Source organism: Falco rusticolus, chromosome 1, assembly GCF_015220075.1.
Source record: "Falco rusticolus isolate bFalRus1 chromosome 1, bFalRus1.pri, whole genome shotgun sequence".
In the NCBI taxonomy this organism is placed as follows: Eukaryota; Metazoa; Chordata; class Aves; order Falconiformes; family Falconidae; genus Falco; species Falco rusticolus.
The window spans coordinates 34,437,041-34,459,993 of record NC_051187.1 but is presented as its reverse complement, the minus strand read 5'-3'; the positions used below and the strand labels follow the sequence as shown (position 1 = coordinate 34,459,993).

Below are 22,953 nucleotides of genomic sequence, written 5' to 3'. Positions count from 1 at the left end.
TGTGCAGAGTAAATCTGTCATGGCCCTGGTGCTAGCAGTTCTTATAGAAGCAGAGCTAGCTGCAAACAATCCCTGGAGTATCCCAAATAGGAGAAATGAGGGAAAGAAATAACCAGCTGAAACTAGAGATCTCATCTGTTGGAGTAGGTACCCTAGAACCATCCCACCAGCTTTTGGTGTGTGCTGCCAGAGCAGCTTGTCTCTGCAGCACCATCTCCCACCATCCCCCCAGTCCAGGCTGGTATGTGCACGTTGTTTTCCTTACAGGAATCCTGTAAAGCAAGAAGGAGCATCTAGCAGAGAGGCGGGTGACCTCTTGTACACTAGGCTGGATTTCTCATGTCCGAAATGAGGGCTGAGCACGCTGGCAGTGGTTCTGACTCAGGTCCACGCGTGCAGTCTGCCATCTGAAGCTGCTGTACCATTGTTGACGTATGTTGCTACTTGCCACCTTGCGTAATGGATGGCAAGAGCAGAGTGATGATTTGAGTCAGGATGCTTTTCCTTTGCTGGTAATGAGCCCGTTTATTATAGGTGTGACAGAATTTTTGACTGAGAGAAAGGTCATTTTTTAAGGGGAAGATAAAATCTGAGGGCCTGGCAGTGTGTCTCAGTGGGGGGTATCACAGTCACAGCATTTCGCAGGAGGAAGAAAGTCACAAATCCTTGCTCAAGTGCGATATGAGTGACTCCCTATGTTATCGCTGCACTTCCAACTGAATCTAGCAGTGGTTCCTAAACACTTGGAACTGTAAATTACGGCACAGATAAAAATGTATCAGTGCATCTCTGTGGACCTTACTGAAATTGCATCCCAAGTTAACTCTTGGGGTTATGTTGTTCTTTGCTCAGGCTTTGGGGAGCAGTGGAGTGCAGGACTCTGCTGTCATACAGGGTCTTGCATTGCCCCTGTTCACAGCTTGCACTTTTAAAATCTGCTTTAATGTTAAATAGCTGTCAGATGTCTCCCAAGAGGTAGTGTCTGTCCAGCTTTGATTTCAGTGGCATAGCAGTGGTAACACCTCTGTTTTACCAAGTTTTGTCAATAGATTTTGAAGGCAGGTGGTGTTTTGTTTCCTCTTTACCACTGCAAAGAGTGGGGTCCCAGAGGAGCAATAACTCTAAACTGAAGAATAAATTGGGAATGGAGCAAGGGGGTCTTCAGGCTGGTCTTGTGCTTGGGGCACTGGGCTTGTTCACTGCTCTGTTTCCACCTTCTGTGTTAGAAGATCACCAGCTGAAAAAGAGCTTTGTAATCTACTCTCCAGAAATTTTAAGGCTGGTTCAGACAAATGGGATTGTGGGCTGTGTTGCACCAGGAATACATGCGCCCCTTCCCTTTTCCCATGCAAATGACAAGATCTCTCCAGTTCAATGCCACTGCATGGTAAAATACACCCAACTCCAAGGAGAGTGTCTTGTTACCTGTGTGAGTAGCAGATCAGGACCTTATTACAGCATTAGTAAGTAGCACCTTATACTGCATGCTTAGGTGTTGCTCTGATTTTACCTCTGTGTTACAGAACATTTGCTATCGGAATGCTCGTGTGGCCAAAAATGATTCATTTGTACTCTCTCTCTTTAGCAGTCCGTGAACTCAAGTACGACAGCATTGCCTACTGACCTGTCAAGCTTCAACCTCATCAGCGAGAGCCTGTCCTTTGACTTCAAGGATACGGACATGAAGAGGCTTTCAATGGAAATTGAGAAAGAAAAGTATGTGGCATGCATCCAGTCGGTGCTGGGGCTGGGATTTGCGCTCGGTTGCAGTGGGAGGAATCGCACCAGGGCTGAATTTAACTTTTACGTTCCAGACGAGTACCGATGTGAGGTGAAAGGGACCAAAGTCTTACGGATTCACATTTAGCAGGTCATTAGTAGCTCTGCCCAGAACATGATGTACCTACTGGTCGCCCATTTCTCCGGGTGGGGACCAGGTGTCGCAGATGCAGGTGTACTGCCTGCTCAAAGGCGAGTTTAAGCACGCTGAGCCCTGCACCAGTCAGTTCCTCTCTGTGTGGTTCACCTGGCTCTTGCTTAGGCTCGAATTATTTGCATTGGTAGTAAGAGTTAACAGCAGTCTGCTGGTGCAGTAAGCTGTTGCAGACTGGTGCTTGTGCGTTTGCAGTGTGTCCAGAGAATGTGAAGACAGCTGGAGTGAGTGCTAAGGTCCCGCGTTAGGGCTTTAACCCCTTTTTCTTGGAATCTGTGTCATGTTTCTATATAAAAAGTGTGCGCAAGCGAGTTTGGATGCGATTATGAGCTTTGATCTTTTGTTTTCCTGAGGGTGTAAGTGTAGCCTTCAAAATTACAAATTTAGCAGAAATCAAAGCAGATCAGATTTTAATCTCTATAGTAATAATGTGCTTTGTTCATTGATTGGGTAGTAGATCAAAGCTAGAAGGGCTCTGCCATAGCACTCCAGCCAAAACTTCCTGGGGCTGCAGTGAAGTGCCCGCAGATCCCGGAATGTGGTTTATTTTGTCTCTGCTCAGTACCCTCTCCCATGTATGAAATAACAGACCACCATGCTAGAGACAGAGCTTAAAAACTTTTCCTAAAGCTAGAAGGAAAAAGAAGCTGAAAATAATGGGATAATTCCTCGTTCTGTACCCAGGTTGCTAACTAGGTCATCCTGCTCTCCTAAGCAGGAAGAGCTTGGCTCTGCCAAATGCTGAAAGCAATAGCATGCTTTTGCTGACTTCTCCAGCTCTGTTCTTCCTTGGATGCTGAGATGAACCTCGCTACAAATTTTGGCCCCCTGAAAGGGTTCTTGTTAGTCTGCTGGTGCTATGACCTGTGTCTTGGTGTTTAATCGCAAGTACAAGGCTGGCATGGTATGATTTCTATTTTTATTTTAATTATTTTTTTTTATTTTCTCTCTACTCTAGTCGATGCTTCATTGTGGAAGGCAGTTAGGGCCAAGTCCTGGGAATGGCTGGGTTTGTGGGTTTTGGTTTGGGTTTTTTTCTCCCTTTCTTTTTTTGGGAGACATTTCTCTCCCCTAGGGATGCTGTGTGCTAAAAGAGACCTGATATTTTGGGAGCAGTGCTTGCTCCCACATGGTTTACAAGCTAAATCCTCTAAAACATGGGAAGTCAGTATATCAGGGTGCTTCCATACCGGAAGGATTTGTGCCTTTGAGTTTTTGAGCTGCGTTTGAAGAGAGGGTGCAGTGGCGTAGAGCAGAGCTGCTTAAACTGCTATCTTGTAGACTGAAACTGTGTAGTGTTAACCTAAATCATGGTGCAGCTTCACTCAGAAATGGGGAGACATACAAACATCCAGCAGCTCCAGCTTGGCTTTGTTTTTTTTATAGTAATGTAACTTACAGTTTTGTTCTTGGGTCAGCTGCCTGGGTCCTCTTTCTAATAACCAACAAATCATTGCTCAGAGTAGTTTACTGTGTGCTGTAAATTAATGTTGCCAGTTCCACACACTAGAAATAATGAAGGTAAGGTTTTTCTGTTACAATTTCATTATTGGCTGCCATGATATCATGAAACCACGTGCGGCTGACCAGTACTAACCCAGGACTTTTTTGTGTGTGCTAGGGTAGAGTACATGGAGAAAAGCAAGCACCTGCAAGAGCAGCTGAATGAGCTGAAGACAGAAATTGAGGCACTGAAGCTGAAGGAGAGAGAGACAGCTCTGGATATATTGCACAACGAGAATGCCAGCCGAGGCAACAGCAAGCACAACACTATTAAAAAGGTATCAGAGGGCTCCAGTTTGTATCTCACCTGATGAAATCCTTTAAAAACAACGACAAAATAACCCTTCCATTTGGTTTACCTTTTGCACAAGTTGTTACAATAAAATTGTTTGATCTAGGCTTTCTTCCCCAGCTGCTTAGCTTTTAATCAGGGTGCAGAGAATTTCGGCTTCTGCTGGTCCTGGCTTATATATGCCACAACCAAGCCTTGTCTCCTCAGTGCTGTGTGAAGGGATGCAAAGGTCTCAAGGTTTGAAGGTCTTGCTGAATCTTACAAAAGCTGTACAGGGATGCTGTTAGAAGGAATCTGCTACCCTAGTGACCCCAGGAACAGGAAAAGCCCTATCTGCCTATTGCAGCCATTCCCTACAGGCATTACAAGGAAGCAGCATTGAGCTTGTCTGGTGAATACTAAGGGCAAAAATACTCCTGACTTATGGACTCCCAGTAGAAAAAGCCAAAAGCCTCATCCTCTCTTTTAATGTGTTCTCAAGTAACCTGTAGTGCAGCTTCGAATACTAACGGTAAAATTTCTTGCTAGCAGGGTGTGTGTGAAATGTCTGCTCCCTGTGCTGTGGACCCTGGAACCACCTGCCTCTAGAAATGCGGTTGAGATGACCAACTTCGCCCAAAAGTTAGGATGGCTGGGTCTGCTAGCCCGGGGGTCACACCTGAAAGGTCACAACAAAGCCCGTTCTTTATTTCTACATCCTGACCTTTTCCTTTGCTTAGTAGCTCTGCTGTTCTCCCAGCTGGGCCTAGCGTAACGAGGGGCTGGGGGCACATCCGTAATTGGTATGCTGGGATGTAGTGGTCAGCCCCACTCATCTGCAAAGGCTTTTACACCGCAAAAGCTTTTACCCAGCTGGCTTTCTGCTAGCAGCTGTTCTTGTGAAGGATTTGGAAATCTGTATGGCAAGGGATGCAGGCTGTGGCAACTACTCCAGGTTTTAAAATCAAATCCTTCTTTCTTTACTACTCCCAGCTGAGAGTTACATCTGAAAGGATTTAAAGATACTGGTTCATGCCAAATTTCCTGGCTGGCAATTTATGATCACTGAATTGGGGCAGGGAAATGAATCTAGTGGGTCTCGCTTCCTCGTTTCCCTGTGTTAGCCCTGAGCTATTCAGGTTCCTGTCCCACCAGAACAGAGAAAATAAAAAATCTTCACAGGCCCTTTTGTCATTACAGAATCCGAAGACATTTCTGCTCCCAGTAGGTTTTGTTAGGCTTTGTCTCTGCTCAGAGTCCTCAGTTTAAACGGAAAATGTTAAATTTTCACTTCTGACAGAGACAAATTCATAGAGAGCTGATGGTCCCATTTGTCTCACTTAAAGAAGGTGGCTGGGCAACCATTTCGATGTCTTCTCAGGGCTTATCGCTGTAATTGGGACTATGCGGTCAGTCTTCGTTCCTTTGAAGCTGGAGTCTTGTCCTGTCCCCTCCCTCCAAGAGGGAACCGAGGCTGCACAGCTCCTACATCTTAGCTGGAGGAGCAAAGGTTTTTAACTAATAGTCTATTAGTGGAGCACATCAGAATAAAATTACAGACTGCTTTTGTTCCTGTCGCCAGGAGGTCAGGAGAACTTTTGTCTTTGCAGTTGTGATGGCGAGGAAAATGCAAGACAAGACACTGGAAATGGGGTAGCAGTTAGGCAATACTTAAATAATACCAAACCTCTGCCCCACCTGGAAGCCGCTGATCACTTCAGCACTCCAGGCAAACTGTACAGATTGCACAAATGACCTGACATTACTCGTATGACAGAGGATTTTTTGTTGTTGTTGTTGTTGTTCATTTTATTTTGCTGGTTTAGCCTCAAGCCCAGGGCAGAAGACCTATCTGCATTTGAGACTTCAAAGTAGGTTATTCCAAGGTACTCTGCGTGGGGTGATGGGATCACTGGCTGTAATACTAACCCGTGCATGAGCTTGCCTGCAATATGCACTGCTCTAGCCAGCTCCCATTGCTGCCACGCTGACAGTGCTCCTTCCACGCCACAGCAGGGTGCGGTGCTGGTGACACCAGGCTTGCCACCCGCGGCGCAGCACCCTGCCCGTCCCTGCGGTGAACCCGTGCAGCATGTCGCAGGCAGCCGCCCTGCCTGGCTCTCGCTTCCTTGGTAGTGTTCACAGCGTCTCTGCGTTCATTTTTGCACCTGGTCCTCCGTGCTGGGAAGCATCTTTCTTGGCAGAAGTTGAGTTGACAACATCAGTGGGGGAGTGCAGGCGTAGATGCCTAAATAATTAAGCATGCCTGTGTTTGCTCTGCTGCCACTGGCTGGGAATCTATTGGAGGTGCAGGGTGGCCTTTGAAGATGTCTTTAATGAAGTAAGCCAGGAGCTTCCCCCTTGTTTGCTGCAGAAAGAAATACAGGATTAAAAAAAAAAAACACACCAGCCAACCACACAAAACCCATCAACTCTTTGCTGCCAAAACTGTCATAACAGGCTAAAAATGTGCACCTCCGTCTTGGAGCAGAACAGCACGTGGACACGTTATCAGCGTCTGCCTGTTTGAGAAGTGTCACAGGAAGGTAAAGCAGACTGTCGAGGACAGCCAGTGTCTGCAGGTAGCTTTTGGGCAAGGCTGCAGCTGGGGGTGGTCCAGGGAGACTGTGCTGAAGGGTCACCCTCACACCCAGGGACACTGGCTGTCCTTCCTGCCTGCGATGCCTCTGCCTGTCCCCTGCCTCCTTCAGCACGCCAGCGACTCCCGCTCTGTTAGTGCCATGTCTCTTCTTTCCAGAGCCTGCTTTCCTCCGAGGATTTGCCCTCAGTCTGCAGGCTGGGTGTGTGCAGAGCATCTACTCCCTCCTTTGGGAGGATGAGTTTGGGGAAGCTTTCTTGCTCTTTACTTGACCCTGGTTCTTGCACACTCACAGGGTTTTAGCGAGTTTGGAGTGGTAGCGCTAAAGGGAAGAAATGGCACGGATGCAGTGGTAACAGTACTCGTGACAGCGGGTAGCAAACCTGGCGGTAAGCACCTTTGGAAAAGGCTTTCGTTAAAAGTTACTCTGAGGGCTTGCACAGCCCTGCCTGCATGGTGGGCGCATACAGCCAACGGTGGAGCAATTTCCCAGCGCCTCTGGAGCTCTTTAGCAGAGGCAGGAGGATGCTTTAGATGCAGACTTCTCCCTGGCTGGTACCCAGAAGCGATCAGCACAGGTTTGTGCTGTTCTTGAATGGACCAGCCCTTTCAAGGCTGCAGGCAGTGCTGTAAATCACTCGGGTCAGGGGTTTGTGCCAGCTGCAGGTTGTTCCCAAGACAGGCTGCTCTCATTGTTAAGCATTTCCTTGGGGAAGAGACTAAAACGAGGGATGACCCTGTAGGTCTGGGCCACCTTGGGGGAGGCATTGTATGTGTCTTTGGGGTTGAAACCCGCTGTCCCGTCCCGACTGGCTTGAAGAACACCTTGGCAGGTGAAACTGGGGCAAAATCCACTTGCAGCCACAGCATGAGGAAGTGAAATGAAGCCCTGGCAGTTTGTGAAAAGACTAATCCAGCAGCTGGGAGAGATTTGGTGCCTGGGAGGAGCCCCCATAATTAAACCAGATGCACAGCAAGTGCTGCGGTGTGACCTCTGGGTTTTGTTGCCTGCCTTTGAAGACGCCTGCTAAGTTTTTCATGTTTAATTACGTGGTTAACATGCTAATCCTTTTTTATGAGCTCTGTGGGCACAGCACAAGCACCTCATCTGGAAACTGATTTCCCTTCTCTGTAGTGCTCTCCACTGTGGGCTGGCACTCCTGACTCCAGCTGGCTCAGCTTCAGGAGGGTTTGCCACTTAGGCTATGGTAGAAGATGAAAAAACCCCCACTTTTTCCTTGCATCCTCCAGTGTAGGAAGGCTCCCAGGACAGACTGCTGCTCTAAAACACAATTGGGTCTTTCATTCCAGTTGCTTTCTTCTTGCACAGTCATGCTTATTTACTGTGATTTAAGCCCTTTGAAGTATCCAGGCAAGGAGCAAATCTTCACGCCTGTTCCCAGACAAGCAGCTTTGTCCTTCAGCAGTGCTCCGGTGCTTCGGCAGGCAGGCTTGGCCTTTCCCCGCCAGGCTCTCACGTGGCTCTCGGCTTTTTCTCAGGCACAGCGTTTCTCTGGGCTTGAGCTTATTCCTTGGGGCCAGCACTGCTGGAGCCCACAGGGATTGTGCGGACGGTGGTGGTGGGGTGAGCTATTGCTGACCATGCCCTTGCTGGCTTCTCTCCTGGCTGATCCTGGTTGTGGTGCAGTGTTGCCCTCGACTCAGGTAATGCAAGAATTTTTCTTAATCATTGAGGCGCTTGGGGTTTGGATAAGCTACTTCAGATCTGCTTGTTGATCACCAGTAGACTAGCCTGGGCTTCCATCATCACTGGGCCGTGAACAGTCATGTTTTACCACGTTCCTACGGACACAGCATCATCCCCTTCCGGTTTAGGCAGTGAGCAGCTCCTGGCTGCCGAGCATGGAGCTGTGAGTGAGGCGAAGTGGGCTTCTGCAGGTTGTCTTCACTCCTCCCACCTTCAAGATATGCTGTGGTCTGTTCTGTACAGCAGTGTAAGGACACTGGTGAGTTAGTGATGGTCACTGCTGTCTGAGTCTCTCATGATGCAGATACAAAGCTGCTGTGCCACCACCAAATGTCACGAAGCTACTTCATCATCTGGACAGGCTGAAGGTTTTTGGGAGGTTGGCACTGGGGCAGACAGCTTCCCTCTGTCCATTTTCCAGCTATGCCTGGCTAGCATCTTGCTAGGGATCACTGAACAGTGTCTCTCGAGGACTTCAGCAAATCTTGTGGGGTTTCTGTCATCTCTCGGGGACTCCCTTCCTTACCTCTCCCCTTCTGGGACCTGCAGACTCCCCTGCGTGAAATGGGTTTGCTTTGCTCCAGTGGTTTGCTGGGGAGATGGAGGCTATTACTGCGCCTCGGGAGCTTTATGCTGTGGAGGGAGGGGACCAGCACCAGAAATACTTCTGCTCTGGGAAGGGCAGAAGAAGGGAGCCTGCGTGGTACAGAGCAGGCTGAGCTGCAAGCAGGTGGGTCTGTCCTTCCTTGTGCATCCTGTGACAGCCTGGACATGGATGAGGTGCTCTTTAGTCTGATGCAGAACTGCAGTGTTGCCGTGGCATAGCTCTATAATCTGCTCCCCCCAGAAGAGGGAAAGGCTGTGTGCTGCAGAGCAGGCATGCGACCAGCAAGAGACTTCCCAGGAAAAGCAGCACCAGCATTTCCCATCCCCTTGGGAGCTGTGAGGGTAGAGAGAAAAGATGAGGAAGGATGCTGGCTTCTTGCCCTACCTGGCACCTGGCTAGGATGCTGGCAAGAGCCAGGAGATACCGGTGAGCAGAACAGCTCCAGACACCTCTGGGCACACGTTTTTCCGAGTGCAAGAGGAGATGGAGGTGCATCCCACATGGGTCTTGCCCGTGTGCGTGCGAGCCCGTGTCCCTGCTAGCTTCGTTTTCTTCCTGCCCTGGTTCTCTTCGGAGCTGGGAAGTGAAACTCCCTGACAGCTAAACTGGGACACGGCAGCCTCCTTTCCTTGTTTACGAGGAGCAAAAGGAAACTAGGAAACGTCAAGCCTATCAGCTATTTTTGTGGCAGCCTTTGAAAAGTGTTTCCTTCAAATGGAATGTCATCTTCTTTCTTTTAAACGCACTCATCAAAGCATTGGAGGCCGGGGGAAAGTTGTGCTTAAGAGAGAATAAACGGCAGCGTGGGAGTAAGAAAGAAATGGTGAGGTGGGGACTGGAAAGGGGGTGAGGAGGGAAAAATAGGAAGGTTTTGGTTTCAAAAGTAAATGTGGGAATTGGAAGGTCCACCTGGCCAGTGGGGACTGGGTAGTAGGCAGGGAGGGAGAAAGATGTTCAGGGGAGTGGGGGTGGAATGAAGAGGAGTTATTGTATGCAGCACCGGGTGACGATGTAGCAGGGGACCATAGAAGTCCCTCCCAGCAGCAGGAAGACATCCCTGGCATCGCATGGGGTGAGGGGGTGCTGCATGGATCATCCTCTCCTTCAGCCTTGCCGTGCTGCAGGATAAACAAGGAAATAGCAAGGAAGTGAGAAATTTTAAACCTCTCCCTGTTCTTTGGGACCTGGGAGGATGGTGGAAGGTTGATGTGATTTGCAGCCCCCTTCTCCTGCCCGTGCCCCACCTCCAGTGCGTGGGGAGAGCACCAGCTCTCGAGGGCTCGCTGGGAGCCCCAGGCAGTTTTCTCTCTATTCGGTTTGCCTGGCCAGCAGAAGTTATGTGCCTGCAGTTACTGGATTAGCCGCTCTAAACTGTGTTTGGCTATGAGGAACTTATTGGGTTGCTTTTGTTTGTTTGTTTATCTTAAATCAAATCAGTCCAGCAGGGCTGGGTGAAAGCAGAGCTCAGCGGAACCCCAGCACAGGAATGCAGGGAGTGGGACTCTTTTCCTTTCTCATATCTTGATTCATTTGAGCTCTGGCTGCTTAATTGCACTCCCTCTCTCTCTCTAAATTTTCTTTGATGGCTCTGGTAGGGCATTGTGGAGCCCACCCTCCCTCCCGCAGGAAGGAGATTATCATAATACTGCTTGTAAATCAATTTTTTTCCCTTCTCTGCACTGACGAGAATGTAACTTGCTCTTAATCACTCTGCCTCGCCTGCACAACGTTACAGTACGGGGATCTATGTTCCTCCTTGCCTGGCTGGGCAAAGGGGAGGCAGAGGGTGCAGAGAGTTTGCAGGGGTGCTGGAAGCCACCTTGGGGCTTTCCCCCAGCAGATGGTGGAGAGGCTGGAGCAGGGCTGTGCTGTCCTCGCCGGCTGCTCTCCTCTTTGCTTTCATGTTCTGGTGCAGAAAAAGAGCAAAACCCATTGCTCCCTGCGTGAGGGAGTGGGATTTCCCTGCAAAGAGCTGTCTGGGGCTTTTGCAGCCGAAAGGAGGTGGGAAGCGAGCTTGCCTGCAGGACTCCCCGCGCCCACCCGCTTCCGCAGGCTCTCCGTGTACCCCTGCAGCGCTGGGTGGGATGAGTCAGGCTGCCGTGGGGCTTGCTGCCCTGGGAGCTTCCCTTGGCTCTGCCCGTCTTCATCCAGTGGATCCCTTGGATTTTGGCGTGCCGCAGCCGTACCATGCTCGCTGTCAAGACCGCACCACCGACCAGTGGCAGGGCTTTTCTGCTGCCTCACCCGAGTGCTGCCTGCGATGGGAGCAAGGATAGCCCTGGCTGTAATTGCTCAACAACCAGAAAAAAACAAGAATAAAAAGAAAGAAAAAGGGGAGAGGGGGAGTTTTCCTTCCAGGCACAGCAGAGCAACAGTGGTGGAGAGTCAGTGTGCAGTAAAGAGCAATCTTAATTTCCTCTCTGTTTATTCCTATGCCTGACTGATCAGATGTGAGAAGGCAGCTACCTTAGAGCTGCTGGGCAGCTGTGATTCCCAGTGATTCCCAGTGCTGGTGGCTGCCAGAGGTGCCCTCGCTGCAGGGATTGTGGAGGCAGAGCAGCCTGAAGTTGCTGGCCCCTTCCTCTGCTCAAACCACCACCCAGGTCTTAGCAATAACCCAGCTCCTGCTAATGAGAAATATGCCAGCTGTGCCTGCATCCTGCTCCTGTGATGCTTTCTTAATGCCCTTCAGGTTCCTGGGGAGAAAGACAGCCAGAGGCTCCTCTTCGGGGAGCCTAAATGGGAAGAAATCGTCCTGCCCCGGTGCCAGCACTGCACGAGCCCTCTGGCTTTCTCAGAAACAGCCAGAGCGCAGCAAAGGGGTGGTGAGCGGTGTGGGGGTGCCTCTGCGTGGCCAGAGTGGAGCTGGCAGTGTGGATGCTCTCCTTGCCACAACTGAAATCCCTGTGGTCTTTGCCTTTCAGATGGGAAAATCTGGCCACAGCTGTGTGCCACTGAGCCACAGGGCATGGCCCTCTTGGGAAGTCAGTGCTCCCACCTCTCTGTGGACCCCCATCTCATCAAGACCCATCTTTGCTGGTGCCTCCCTGTATGCCCACAGCTGGGCTGCTCTTCCCATGCCTCGGTTTCCCTCAGGATAGGTAAAAACCCCCGACATCAAGCATCTCGGGGAGCCTTTGAAAGGCAGAGATGAGAGCCCCTGGTGAAAGAGCAGGGCTGCATCTCTTCTTTCTCCTTGTGCCTGTGCCGGATGCCCTCGGAGCTGTGCCTCCGCGTGCTTCCCCTGGCACTGCAGCAGCATTTGCTCAGGAAGGCACAGCTTTGGGCACAGAGGCTGCTGTCTGAGCCGTGCTTTGAGGTTCCCCAGGCCCGCAAAAATGCGTGGGGGATTAATGGAGAGCTGTGTGTAGCTAAAGGCGGAGAGCAGACTCAAAATAGTCAAATCTGCCTTACAAGCCTGGGGGAAACATCTTCCCTCTCTGCCTCATCAGCGGTTGTAGCTGCCTCCTTGTCGGAGCACAGAGTTTGCTGGGGGTGACCTGGGAGGCATCTCCCCTCGCTGTGCTTTAATGGAGAGCAGTGTGAGCTGCTGCGGGCTGGGGAGGTGGTGGGATGCTTTGATTCACCATCCAGCTTGCAGAAGAGATGACTTTGGTGGCGGGGTGTTAGGAAGGAGGTAGCTGGCAGGTAGATGTTCCTCCCTGGGGGTGTCTGGCCTCTCAGAGGTCTCATCAGGTGAAACAGGAAAGTGAAGCTGCCCCATTTGGGGCTGTGGTGGGCAGATGGGCTCCGATGTGAGCCCTGGCACTCACACAAACCTGTGGGGCTGTTCAGCCTCAGCCACCCCTCTCCAGCCCTGTGACACCCCCACTGACCCCGCCCTTCCGTGCCATGGGACCGCAGTCCCGTCATGCCAGCTCATTGCTGCTGGAGGCAGCAACCCTGCTCAAAGGGGAGAACCACGCTGCGCGCCGTGCTGGCTGCTCAGGTGTTATGCACCAAATCATCCGGCCTGTGACCCAGCCAGGTGCCCGCTTGGGATCGCAGGCGGGATTTCTGCTGGAGGAGCTGAAACGAAGCCTGCGCTGGGGCCATCGGTGGGGCTGGCAGCAGGCTGGGGCTGCCCGCTCTTCCCCCCCCTCCAGCCTTGAAAGGGGCAAAGAGCTGCCCAGAGCACACAGAGCCCCCGTCCCGTCTCATCCGCCCTCCATCCAGCTCTGGAGGGGATGCTGGAGGAGCAGAGGGATGCTAAGGAGGAGGAGAGCCAGCCCTGGCCTGGGAGCTGCTGCCAGCAAAGGGTATTAAGCCCCTGCAGAAATTTCCTCTGCAATACAGCTTTTTTCAGAATGGCATTAGAGCTGTGAAGGAATTACTGAGGAAAGGCCGTGGGGGGAAGCAGGGAGGGGAGAGCGCTTGGCAGCTCCGTCGCAGGGCTTAACTCACTGTAACGGGATCCGAGGATTCCTGTTTCAGCAAAACCGGCGTCCCCGGCGGGAGGCACCGCTGCTTAATCCAGCTGAAACGAAGCCCTCGCCATCAGCTGCCTGGTTTGGCAAAGTCTTGCGGTGATTCAGCAGCTGGGTGGAATGTGGCACTTCTCCCACCACGCTCCTTTGGGTGGTTATCTGTAAATCCTGCGATTTCCTCCTCGCCGCGGAGGGCGTTTCTTTCATCTCTGGTTTGGCCCATTAGAAAATGGGCTTACGGTCCCTCCGTGAAGTATTATTTTTCAGATAGGCTTGCTACCGCCATGGAAAGCTTTTCTGGGCTGGGTTTCTATGTCCTATAGAGCCTCGGCTCCAGGGACACAGTCCTGCAAGCCAGGGCTCTCCGGCTTCGTCCGGCGGGGTGGGGGGAGCAGGTCTGGGGTGAGGTCCCAGGGCAGGGGGGTGGCGTCAGCCCCACGCAGGTGCTGGGCTGGTGGTGCTGAGCCGCATTGTGGCTGCTGGGACCATGCTGGGCATGCACACTCATCCCATCCAGGGCGGTGGGTTGGGGTTGGACGTGAGCAGAGGATGGTCCCTAACTGGTGACAGGTTACGTGTACCAGGCTGGCCCAGAGGCTTTGGGAAGTTGTGGCTTTAGGGACAAGCCCGGTTCTCCTTCTGCCCTCAGCTGATGGAGATTGTTTCTCCTCCATCTTTGCAAGAGCCTTGTGTGTTCCCTCACCGCCAGGGCAAGGAAAGGAAGGAGCGTGCTGGCCCCCAGGGGCACAGTCCTACGGCCAGGACTGGCACCTTTGGTCCAGGTTCCTGTTATCCCACAGCCAGAAAGCTGCAGCCAGGCTCATTCTGTTGGTTGCATCTGTGGCCCCTCAGCAGCCTTTGCTTGAGGGGAAGGTGGTGTCGGCAGCAGAGCAGTCACGCTCCCCCAGCCCAGCCTGCCTCCCCTTGCCCTGCGCTTTGCCTTCGGGCTGTGCTTCTTGCGGCCGGGGCTCAGCTGCAGGGCTGCCCGCCGTCCCTGCTTCTGCTGCCCTGGTGTTTTCGGAGGGGCAGAGGCTGGGCTAGGAGGGGAGAAGGGCAATAGCTCCCTCCTGCTCAGCCTGGTGCCCTCCCGGGGAGGGTGAAGCTGGGGCTGGGGGCCTTGGGGAAGGAGGGGGTCAGCCCCATGCCCCTTCAGCCGCCCCTTCTGCTCTCTTGCAGCTCACCCTACAGAGCACCAAGTCCCGCGTGGCCTTCTTCGAGGAGCTCTAGGAAGCGACCAGCCGCTCCACACCGCTGCTGCCTGCCGGCCGGCCCCCCCACCAGCCGGAGCCTCTCCCCCTGGACCAGTGTCCCCAACCAGGGCTGGGGAGCTGGGCATTGCTCCCTGGTCCCCACCGTGGGCTGCCAGCCTCTGCACACCAACGGACTCGGGGCCTTGCTGCCCACAGACTGTGTGATGTTCTCTAGCTTAGTGTCCATACAGCCTCCTCCCTGCCCCTCTTTTTCCCCTTTTTCCCCTCCACCCCAGCCTTTTTCTTATTTTTCTAGCGTAGTTTTTTGGCTTAGCCCTCCAGGCTCTCCATGGCGTCGGGGCTGCAGCCGTGCCCCCCAGCCCAGCGGCCAGCGGAGTGTGCCAAAGGGTCTCCCTTGGCAGGGATGCCATCCCTCTGGGCTGCCTGCTCCGGCTGGCAGCAGCGTGCCAGCCCTGGAGCCCCGTGCCGGCGGTGCCTGGAGCTCCATTAGGAACACAGAGCATGTCCTAGTGGAGTGCTGTAAATCAGGGGGCCGTCGCGCCGGCTCTCCCAGCGCCCAGCGCAGGCGGGCAGGGAGCAGGATTGCAGCGGCTGCAGGGACCTCGCTCTGTGGGGCTTAGGGCTGCTGCTTCCCTGGGGAGATGAGGCAGGGGCAGGGGGTGGCGAGGAAGGGCTCCTCCTCCTCCTCCTCTCTGCAAGGGATACGGAGCTGAACAGCTAGTGCCAACCAAATGAAACCTTTTTTATCCTGAAAACTGTGACAAACCTGGGCAGCGGGTGGCCAGGGCGTCTCTGGGGGGGGTGGTTGGGGCTGGCTGCCCAGGTCTGGTGCCCCTAACACAGCGTGGGCCCCCCCAGCTCCTCTGAGCCTCCCTTGGGGATGCCGCTACCCGGGCTGAGCCAGGGGCTGCAGTGTCCTGGCAGGTGAGTGCCGGGGCTGCCCGCTCCTGCCTGCCCTCCAGCAGGTGCCTTTGCTCACAGCTCTGACCCCCCCAGCGGCAGCCACGGGGGGCAATGGGGATGCCCTGACCTTTCCTTCGTCTCCGTCCCAAATCCTGCCCTCTGCTTGAGGAGAAACCTCCCTTCCAGCTGCGATTTATCCTTTCATGGAGCTGGTGCTGCGCCGGGGCATCCTCTGATCCCTTTGGGACCCCCAGTTCCTCCTTCCCACAACCTTGCCTGGCCTGCAGCCACACCGGCATTGGCCGGAGGGTCAGCCTGGGACTTGGTGTGTAGTAGATCGTGTCCTGAACCCTTTTTATTTAAAACCGCACTGCCTCAGATCAGCTCCCGGCGCGTGGCTGCAATCCGGGTGGCTGTGGCCTGGCACAGCCGCTTTCCCATTCCCCTGGACTGTTGTACTCAGAAGAAATAGCGGTTTTCTCCTTTGTTTTAATAAAAATTCAAAGCACTAAGAGGGGGAGCTGGGACTTGGTTGGTGTTTCTTCTTTGGGTAAAACCTCGCGAAGCCCTTTGCTGCTGCAGTTAATGGCGGAGGGGGCGGGGGCGGGGGGTGGTTAACGGGAAGGATGGCTGCGGTCCTGGGATCCCTCTGGCAGCTTCCATGTGCTGGGATGGCTTCCTCGTACCCATCGCTCCGGGGGTCCCCCATCCCTGCTTCCAGCAGGGTGCCCTTCTCCCTCCCAGGCTTTGGGACGCCCTGGGGAGCTGAGCCCTGGTTTTGCCATCCCTGGGGCTCTGCCCGACGCTGCCTGATCTCAGCCTGCCTGCAATAAATAAACAACGCGCTGCATTGACCTCAATTTTTTTAATTAATTATGGATAAAACCCCTTTGGTGATGCAGGGACCCAGCTGAGCTGCCAGCCCTGAGTCGGGGCTGCCGGTGGGATTTCACCAAACCACTGCAAGACCCGACCTTGGGGGGCTGCTCCCGGCCCCCCTGGCCCCACTGCGACTTGATGCAGGCGATGGATGTGCTTGTTTATCTGTTCACTGGCAGCAAAACCCCGGGAGGTGAACCCGGCAGGTGGGCTGGGGTGTATTCTCCCCCTTTACTGTTGTTTTAAGCAGGGCTGATGGAGCCGGGATGGGGAGTTTGGCAAAGGGATGCTGTGGGGGGAAACGGGGGGATTTCGGGGCTGGGAGGGCAAGGGAAGAGGAGGGTGGGTGACCTGATCTCCCGTGTAGGGCTGGAGAGCTGCCCGCAGCTGCCAGTGTCAGTAGTGCAGCTGGTGTGCTGCTTGCACTGCCTGCACTGCTGGCACTGCTGGTGGGGCACGGGCAGAGCCCTCCCTGAGGGATTTGGCCCCAAAGCGAAGCTGGAAAGGCTTTGCCCTGCCAGGCTGCAGGGCCGGGGGCAGCAGTGCAGGGGGATGCTCTGGGTGCAGCTGGTGCAGGTCCAGCATGGGGGTCTCCTCTGGCCCCCGACCCGCTCACAGGGGCTGAGCACAGCAGGAGCCTTGCACGCTCACCACACCGTGCTCTTGCAGCACTGCGCACTCACAGCACCACGCACCTGCAGCATTGCACACTGGCAGCTTGCACACTCACAGCACTGCAAGCCTGCAGCCCCGCTCACTCACATTGCACACTCGCACCTGTGCACACTCACAGCACCGTGCACCCACAGCATTGCACACCTGCAGCCTCGTGTGCCTACAGTATTGCACACTTGCAGCCTTGCACACTCACAGGCTTACACGCTCACAGCCTCACACTTGCAGCACCACACACTTGCAGCCTCACACACTGGCAGCATCACAGGCGTGCAGCCCTGAGCCAGCTCCCTGTCTGCCCTCCTGCAGCGCAGCCTGGGACATTCCTCCGCTTTCAAAGGAAATTTCATTCTGATTTTTTTTCCCTTTTTAGCAAAATTAAATTCATCAGAGCCGAGGCAGCAGCAGAGCGGGTGTGGGTCGGCTTGAGATGACTTTGCCCAAGGAAAAAAATCCCATCAAACAGTTTCCCATGTACCTCTCCCGATGCCTTCCTCCTGCCACAGATTCCTTGGGATGTAAATCTGGGAATTTTGCTACCCGAGGCAGCAACAGGCGTTTTAGCAGCAGTTCTCTGTGCGCCTGCACAGTGGGGGTGGCTTTGGTGCTGGCCTGGGTATGGGCTCGCGTCCATGCTCGGAGAAGGCTGATCTGTTGCTCACGTGAGTGTCCCTGTCCCCAAAGGCTCCTCCACTCACATCATTTCACTTACAGACAATTAAAGATTCTCAAAAAAAGGCTGACACGCTGAGAAGCTGGGGCTGCAGGCAGGACAGGGCCCATGGATGGGGGGTCACCACTGCCACCGGGGTGGAGGGGATGAGGATGCCTGTGGGTGTCCAGGCAGGGACCAGCAGCCTGGGGGAGCTTGGGGGGCTGGTTTGGTGCCCACCCAAAACACGCAGGGCTTTGGCTGGCAAAACCCATCAGGAAAAGGCCTTTGGGGGGGCAGGGGGGATGGATGGGGAAACTGAGGCAGGGATGGCACTGGTGTGGCTGCCTGGCTCCTACACGGGCTGCTGCCTCCCTGTCCCCCGGGGTGCTGCCGTGGCACTGGGTGCCTTGGGGCGGGGGGGCAGGCAATGGGGGAGAAAGGGGGATGCTGGCAAACCCCTGGGCAGGGCTGGGGCCGGCTGCAGGGGCCTGGGGTGCCTCTGCATGCGTGAGCTCGTACAGGGAGCGTGTGTGCACAAAGGAAGGGCGTTTGCACAAGGGAGTTGCATTTGCACACAGGATGCTTTTGCATTAAGGGAGGGGTGTGCACAAGGGAAGGCCGTTTCCACGGGGCCAGTGTGTTTGCATAAGGAAATTGCATTTAGACGAGGGATACTTTTGCACTATGGGTATGTGTGCACAAGGGAAGAGCATTTGCACGAGGGAGGCTTTTGCATTAAGTGTGTGTGCGCATGGGAAGGGCATTTACACATGGGATGTGCATCTACATAAGGGAATTGCATTTGCACACAGGATGGTTTTGCATTAAGGGAGCGTGTGCACAAGGGAAGGGCATTTCCATGGGGGAAGTGTGCTTGTGCAAGGGAAGGGTGTTTGCACGAGGGCTGCTTTTGCATCAAGAGGGTGTATGCCCAAGGGAAGGGCATCTGCACGCAGGGCGTGCATGCCCAAGGAGGTGGTATTTGCACAGGGAGTGAAGCAGAGGAGTGCACTCGTGCACCCCAGTGATGTTGGGGTGCAGCAGGTGCCCTGGCACACAGGCTGGGCGCTCAGAGCCGGCACGCAGGCATTAGTCAGCACTGGGCCAGCTCTGACTCACCGCTTAATGGATGCAGGCTGGCATGGCATGGCACAGCGTGGCACGGCACGGCATGGCACTGCACAGTGGGCACCTGGCCACAGACCACTGCGAGTGCAGGCTGGAGCTGGGGGGACCAAGGCACCCCAGGGCTGCAGGTGGCTCTGTGGGGTCACCCTCTGCCCACCAGCAACAGGACCCAGCACAGGGTGGGAACTAGGGGAGCAGACCATGGGACACCCCACCCCTGCTCTCAGTCATCCTGGGGAGCTCGGGGCACCCATGGGTGCTCAGCTCCCACATGGTTTGGGTCCAGGTTGCAGGATGACAATGTAAAGTGCTGCTCCCTGGGGTCAAAGCTGGCCGGGGTCCTGCTTCTTGGGCACAGCGTCTCCTCAGGGACGTGGGGACCTTTGTCCTTCCTTGGCTGGTGGCTGCCAGCCCCACGCCATCCCCGCCATCCTCATCCATCCTCATCCATCACTGCCAGGCTGATGGCTGGCACATCTGCGTCCCTCTACCTTTTCCTCTTCCCAGCCTTTGTCTTCCAGGGAGAAAAAGGGGGAGGAAAATGAAATTACGAGGGAGAAGGGAGGGGAGAGGCAGCCTCGCCAGGGGATGGCACCTGAGCCCAGGCCCAGCAGGGACCCGACGAGCTCGGTGCATCACCCCTGCCCCAGCACCTCCCCTGGGGCAGCCACTGCAAAACTGTAATTAAAAGCCGAATGTGTGTCTTGTCGGCTTAATTAGGGCTTAACGGGTGAAGAGGGAGAATTGCCGGCGGGGAAGCCACAGCTCCGAAGCCAAAACCTCTGGCTGGTACCAGAGATGCACACTCAGCCACTGAAGCAGATCACCGGGGAGGGGATGATATATGGATGCTATAAAATAAAAAGCACGTGGAGCTGCTCCAGCCACCACGGTTTCTATGCAAGCGGAGGATGAATTGCCAGAGGCTGCTCAGACCGAGCGGGGGGATGTTGGGCGAGGTGTGAGGGAGCACAGGATCACGCGGTGGGGTGTGGGACCATGTGGTGGGACAATGGTGGGGTACAGGACCACGTGGTGGGGTGCAGGACCACATGGTGGGGTGCAGGACTGTGAGACGGGGTACAGGACCACGTAGTAGGGTGCAAGACCATGTGATGGGGTGCAGGATCATGCGATAGGGTGTCTGACCTTGGGGGGGGGGGTACAGGACTGCGCAGGGCATGCAGGATGCTGTGGTTTGGTGCAGGACATCCTGGCACCGGGTACCACCACATCCTGGCATCATGGCACTGGGACATCCCAGTGCAACAAGTCACAGCATCCTGGAAAGATGGAGCTGATGTTGCTGCCTGACATTGCTGTGCTGGCATGGCACAGATGATTGCCAGTGTCTCCTGGCAGCGTCACCAGGCCACCAACAGCAGGATGGGTGCAGAGCCTGGCCCGGCACAGCCATGTCCAGGAGGCAAAACTCATTGCAGGGAGGATTGTTGGGGTGATGTGTACAGAGAGGAAAAGATGTAGGGATGCTGCAAGGGAGGCATGGAAGCCATTTCCAAACAATCTTAATGCTCAGCCGGTGGTTTTGTTCTGGATTCTGACTTCAGTGTTGGCTGTGGCGAAAAAAAAGTGCCCAGTGACCCACCTGGTACCAGTGCCCGCCCGCACCACAGAGGCACAGGTGCTGCCATGTGGGTTTGGTTGAATTTATTCCTCTTCCTGCTGCTTTCACTGAGGGCATGGGCTGAACTTCAGCCAGGTGGGGCCAGGGATGGCTTCACCCTTGCGTGGTGCCTGTGGGGCCAAGCACGGCTCTGGCAGAGCCACCGCTTTTGCTCCCCTCTTGTGCACCCCTGTTGAAAAGTGGATCCCACCCTGTGTTACCGCACTCCTTCCTGGGCAGGCTGTGCTTCCCGTGGGTCTTTTTTTATGCTGTTAATGAGTTTAAGAAGATCCTTGGCTGAGATCTCTGGGAGTGGTTTCCCTGCTCTGTCTCCTGGTGGGAGCAAGTGGACTTGCCACTGCCCTCGGCATCCTGGGCTGCATCCACTTGGAGGGATGCTAAGAACAGGCTCATTTCAGTTTTTCCCAGTTTTCATAAAGAAAAATTTCTCCTAAGAAATCTTGCCTCCTCCCACGGAGCGGCTATTTTCCCCCTTGAGAACCCAAATTAAATGGAGCTCTCAAAGCCTTTCCCATTCTCCCTTCCCTCCCCAACTGCACCAGCTGCCTGGAGCTTTGCCTGGTGTTTCCCCCATCATGGGTGTGATTTGCTCTGAAATGCATCCCTGCACGGGAACAGCCACAACTGCACCGGGCAGCAGCTCCCGAAGCCCCCCTGGGGGGTTATCCCAGCCCCACTCCCCAGGGGTAACAGCAGGCGCTGGGAGCTGGCAGCCAGTGCGGCGGCAGGGATAACCTTGCGGCTCGGTACGTTGCAGCCATCCCTCTTCTTCCATCAAGCGTTCATTTAAGAAACATTTCACTAAATACCCAGCTGACAGCAACGGCCCTGGGAGATTGATGCCTCCAGTGCCTCTGAGGGCTCGGTGCCAGCAAGTGACTTTAAAATGACACAACAGCCACCCTGGCCTGCTCATGTCCCCTCCCTGTGCTCAGTCTGAGTGATGTTGTATCTCGGAGGATGATGTGGTGCTGTCCCCACCCCAGCATCCTCATGTTGCCCTGGGGTGGGTTATCTGCGGGGTTGCCCTGGGGGATTGGAGGGCACCCAGCCCAGTTTTGCACCATCCCATCCCCATATCTGCCAGCTTTCCATGTTCCCGTGAGCCTTCCCATCCCTGTGAGGGATCCTTGTCCCCATCCCTATCCCATCCTCATCTCCATCCCATTCACATCCCATTCCTCATCCTCATCCCAATACCCATCCTCATCCCCATCTCCTCCCATCCCCATCCCAATCTTCATCCTCATCCATCCCCTTCCCATCCCCTTCCCATCTCTCCTCCGCAAGGACCATGGGGAATTTTAGTCAGGGATGTGGGTCGAGACCAGACTTGCAAACACCTGGATGGATGGAGCAGGCAGGATACGCTCAGGGCAGGGAGAGGCTCCAGCACGGAGCCTCCACTGGGCAGAGGGACAGTAGGGAGTGAGCAGGGCAGCTCAGCCCTGCCAGGGGAGGCTGCGTGAGCAGGCACAGTAATAAATGAGGAGGAGAAGATTAAATTAAAGATAAATCAGCACCATCTCCGTGCCAGCATGACTTTATTCCTTTTAATTCCCCCCCCCCCCAATCTTCCTGAGAGAAATAAAGACGTTGATGTTGGGATGTGAACCTGGGAGCAAGTGCTCTTGAGAGCAAGATCCTTGTAAAGCAACAAGTAAGATGGAAAATGCCAGGCCTGAATCACGCTTCTCCCACCTCATTAGTGGGATCAGCTAATTAGGGTACCACCCAGGAGTGTCGGGAAGGTGCTGCCATTGCAGGAGGGGTGAAGGCTTGGTTGGGAAAGGTGGCATTGACCTGCTGGCAAGGCTGGCCTGCGTCCCTAATAAAATAAAGGGAGAACTGTGAAGAGGAATCACTAATAAAGTAGTGGAGAAATTATGGAAAGGAACATTTGCAATGTCCCAGCAGTGTGGGAAACACATAAATCACCTGGCTGTGGCTGGGATTTTAAACTGAAATCCCTGGGGTTTGGGGGTGCCGCTGCCTCCACCCCATCATCTCAGGTCTGAGGTCTAAGGAAACCAGTTCAGAGCTTCTCACCCCAAAATAAGTGAGGAAATTGAAACAAAGGGGCTGTGGGGCAGAGCGGTGGGTGATGGCACAGGTTGTGCTGGGGGAAGGTGCCAGCCTTCATCCCGTGAGGAAGAGAGTGGTGCAGCTGAGCAGGATGGGGATCTCCAGCTGAGCACTGAGAGCTCTCCACCGGTGATCCCTAATGAACAAAAAACCAATCACGACTTCAAGTGCAGTTAAGCTGTTGTTTAATTCTCATTTTCCCCCTGTGTACCACCACATGCTCACGCCCTCTATCCCCAGGGATGGAGCAGCAGGCGCCAGGATGGACCGGCTGCCTCCTCCATCTGCAGGGAAGGATGCTCCGACAGGTCCCTGTTGCTGCGGAGCACAGAGAATTCCTGCGGGGATTTTGGGGGGGAAAGCCCAGAAATTTGCAGTATTATTCCTGCCAGGGTTTGGGTGGTGAGAAATTAATGAGTTTCCACCCTGAGACCTCCGGTGGGCAAAGCGAGAATTAATTGGGAGGGCAACTTCGTTAACATTGAGGAGCAAATTGATCCTCTAAGAGAAAAGGAGGAGATTTTCAATTAGGCTGCTTTGTCTTTTGGGGTTTCTTTCTCCCCAAAAAGTAACTTCTTATTATCAGCATCCTCCCCCTCAGTGCTGTGCTGTGAGCTCAACCACAGTATTAGACACTGGGGACTCCCCTGGGGAGCAGGTCCATGTGCCACAGCACCATCCCCAGCCCTGGTGCGGGATGAAGTTTTATCAAAGCTGGAAAAAG

The 22,953-nt window shown here is 54.3% G+C and overlaps 1 protein-coding gene across 10 annotated transcripts in view; it reads left to right on the top strand.

The window, feature by feature from the left end:
• NF2 (neurofibromin 2) overlaps positions 1 to 15,682 on the top strand; it is a 49,526-nt gene extending 33,844 nt beyond the window's left edge. The window contains exons 14-18 of one of the 10 annotated variants that reach the window (XR_005103443.1): positions 1,586 to 1,716; positions 3,555 to 3,714; positions 4,257 to 4,393; positions 5,534 to 5,578; positions 14,225 to 15,682. Coding sequence is in view for 9 of the 10 variants with exons in the window: in XM_037382689.1 (XP_037238586.1) it covers positions 1,589 to 1,716; positions 3,555 to 3,714; positions 5,122 to 5,126; positions 5,541 to 5,646 (399 nt within the window). In the remaining variant the exon portion in view is untranslated. The other 9 variants (XM_037382515.1, XM_037382403.1, XM_037382438.1 and 6 more) reach the window with 9 other exon arrangements.
• The last annotated feature ends 7,271 nt before the right edge of the window (positions 15,683 to 22,953 follow it).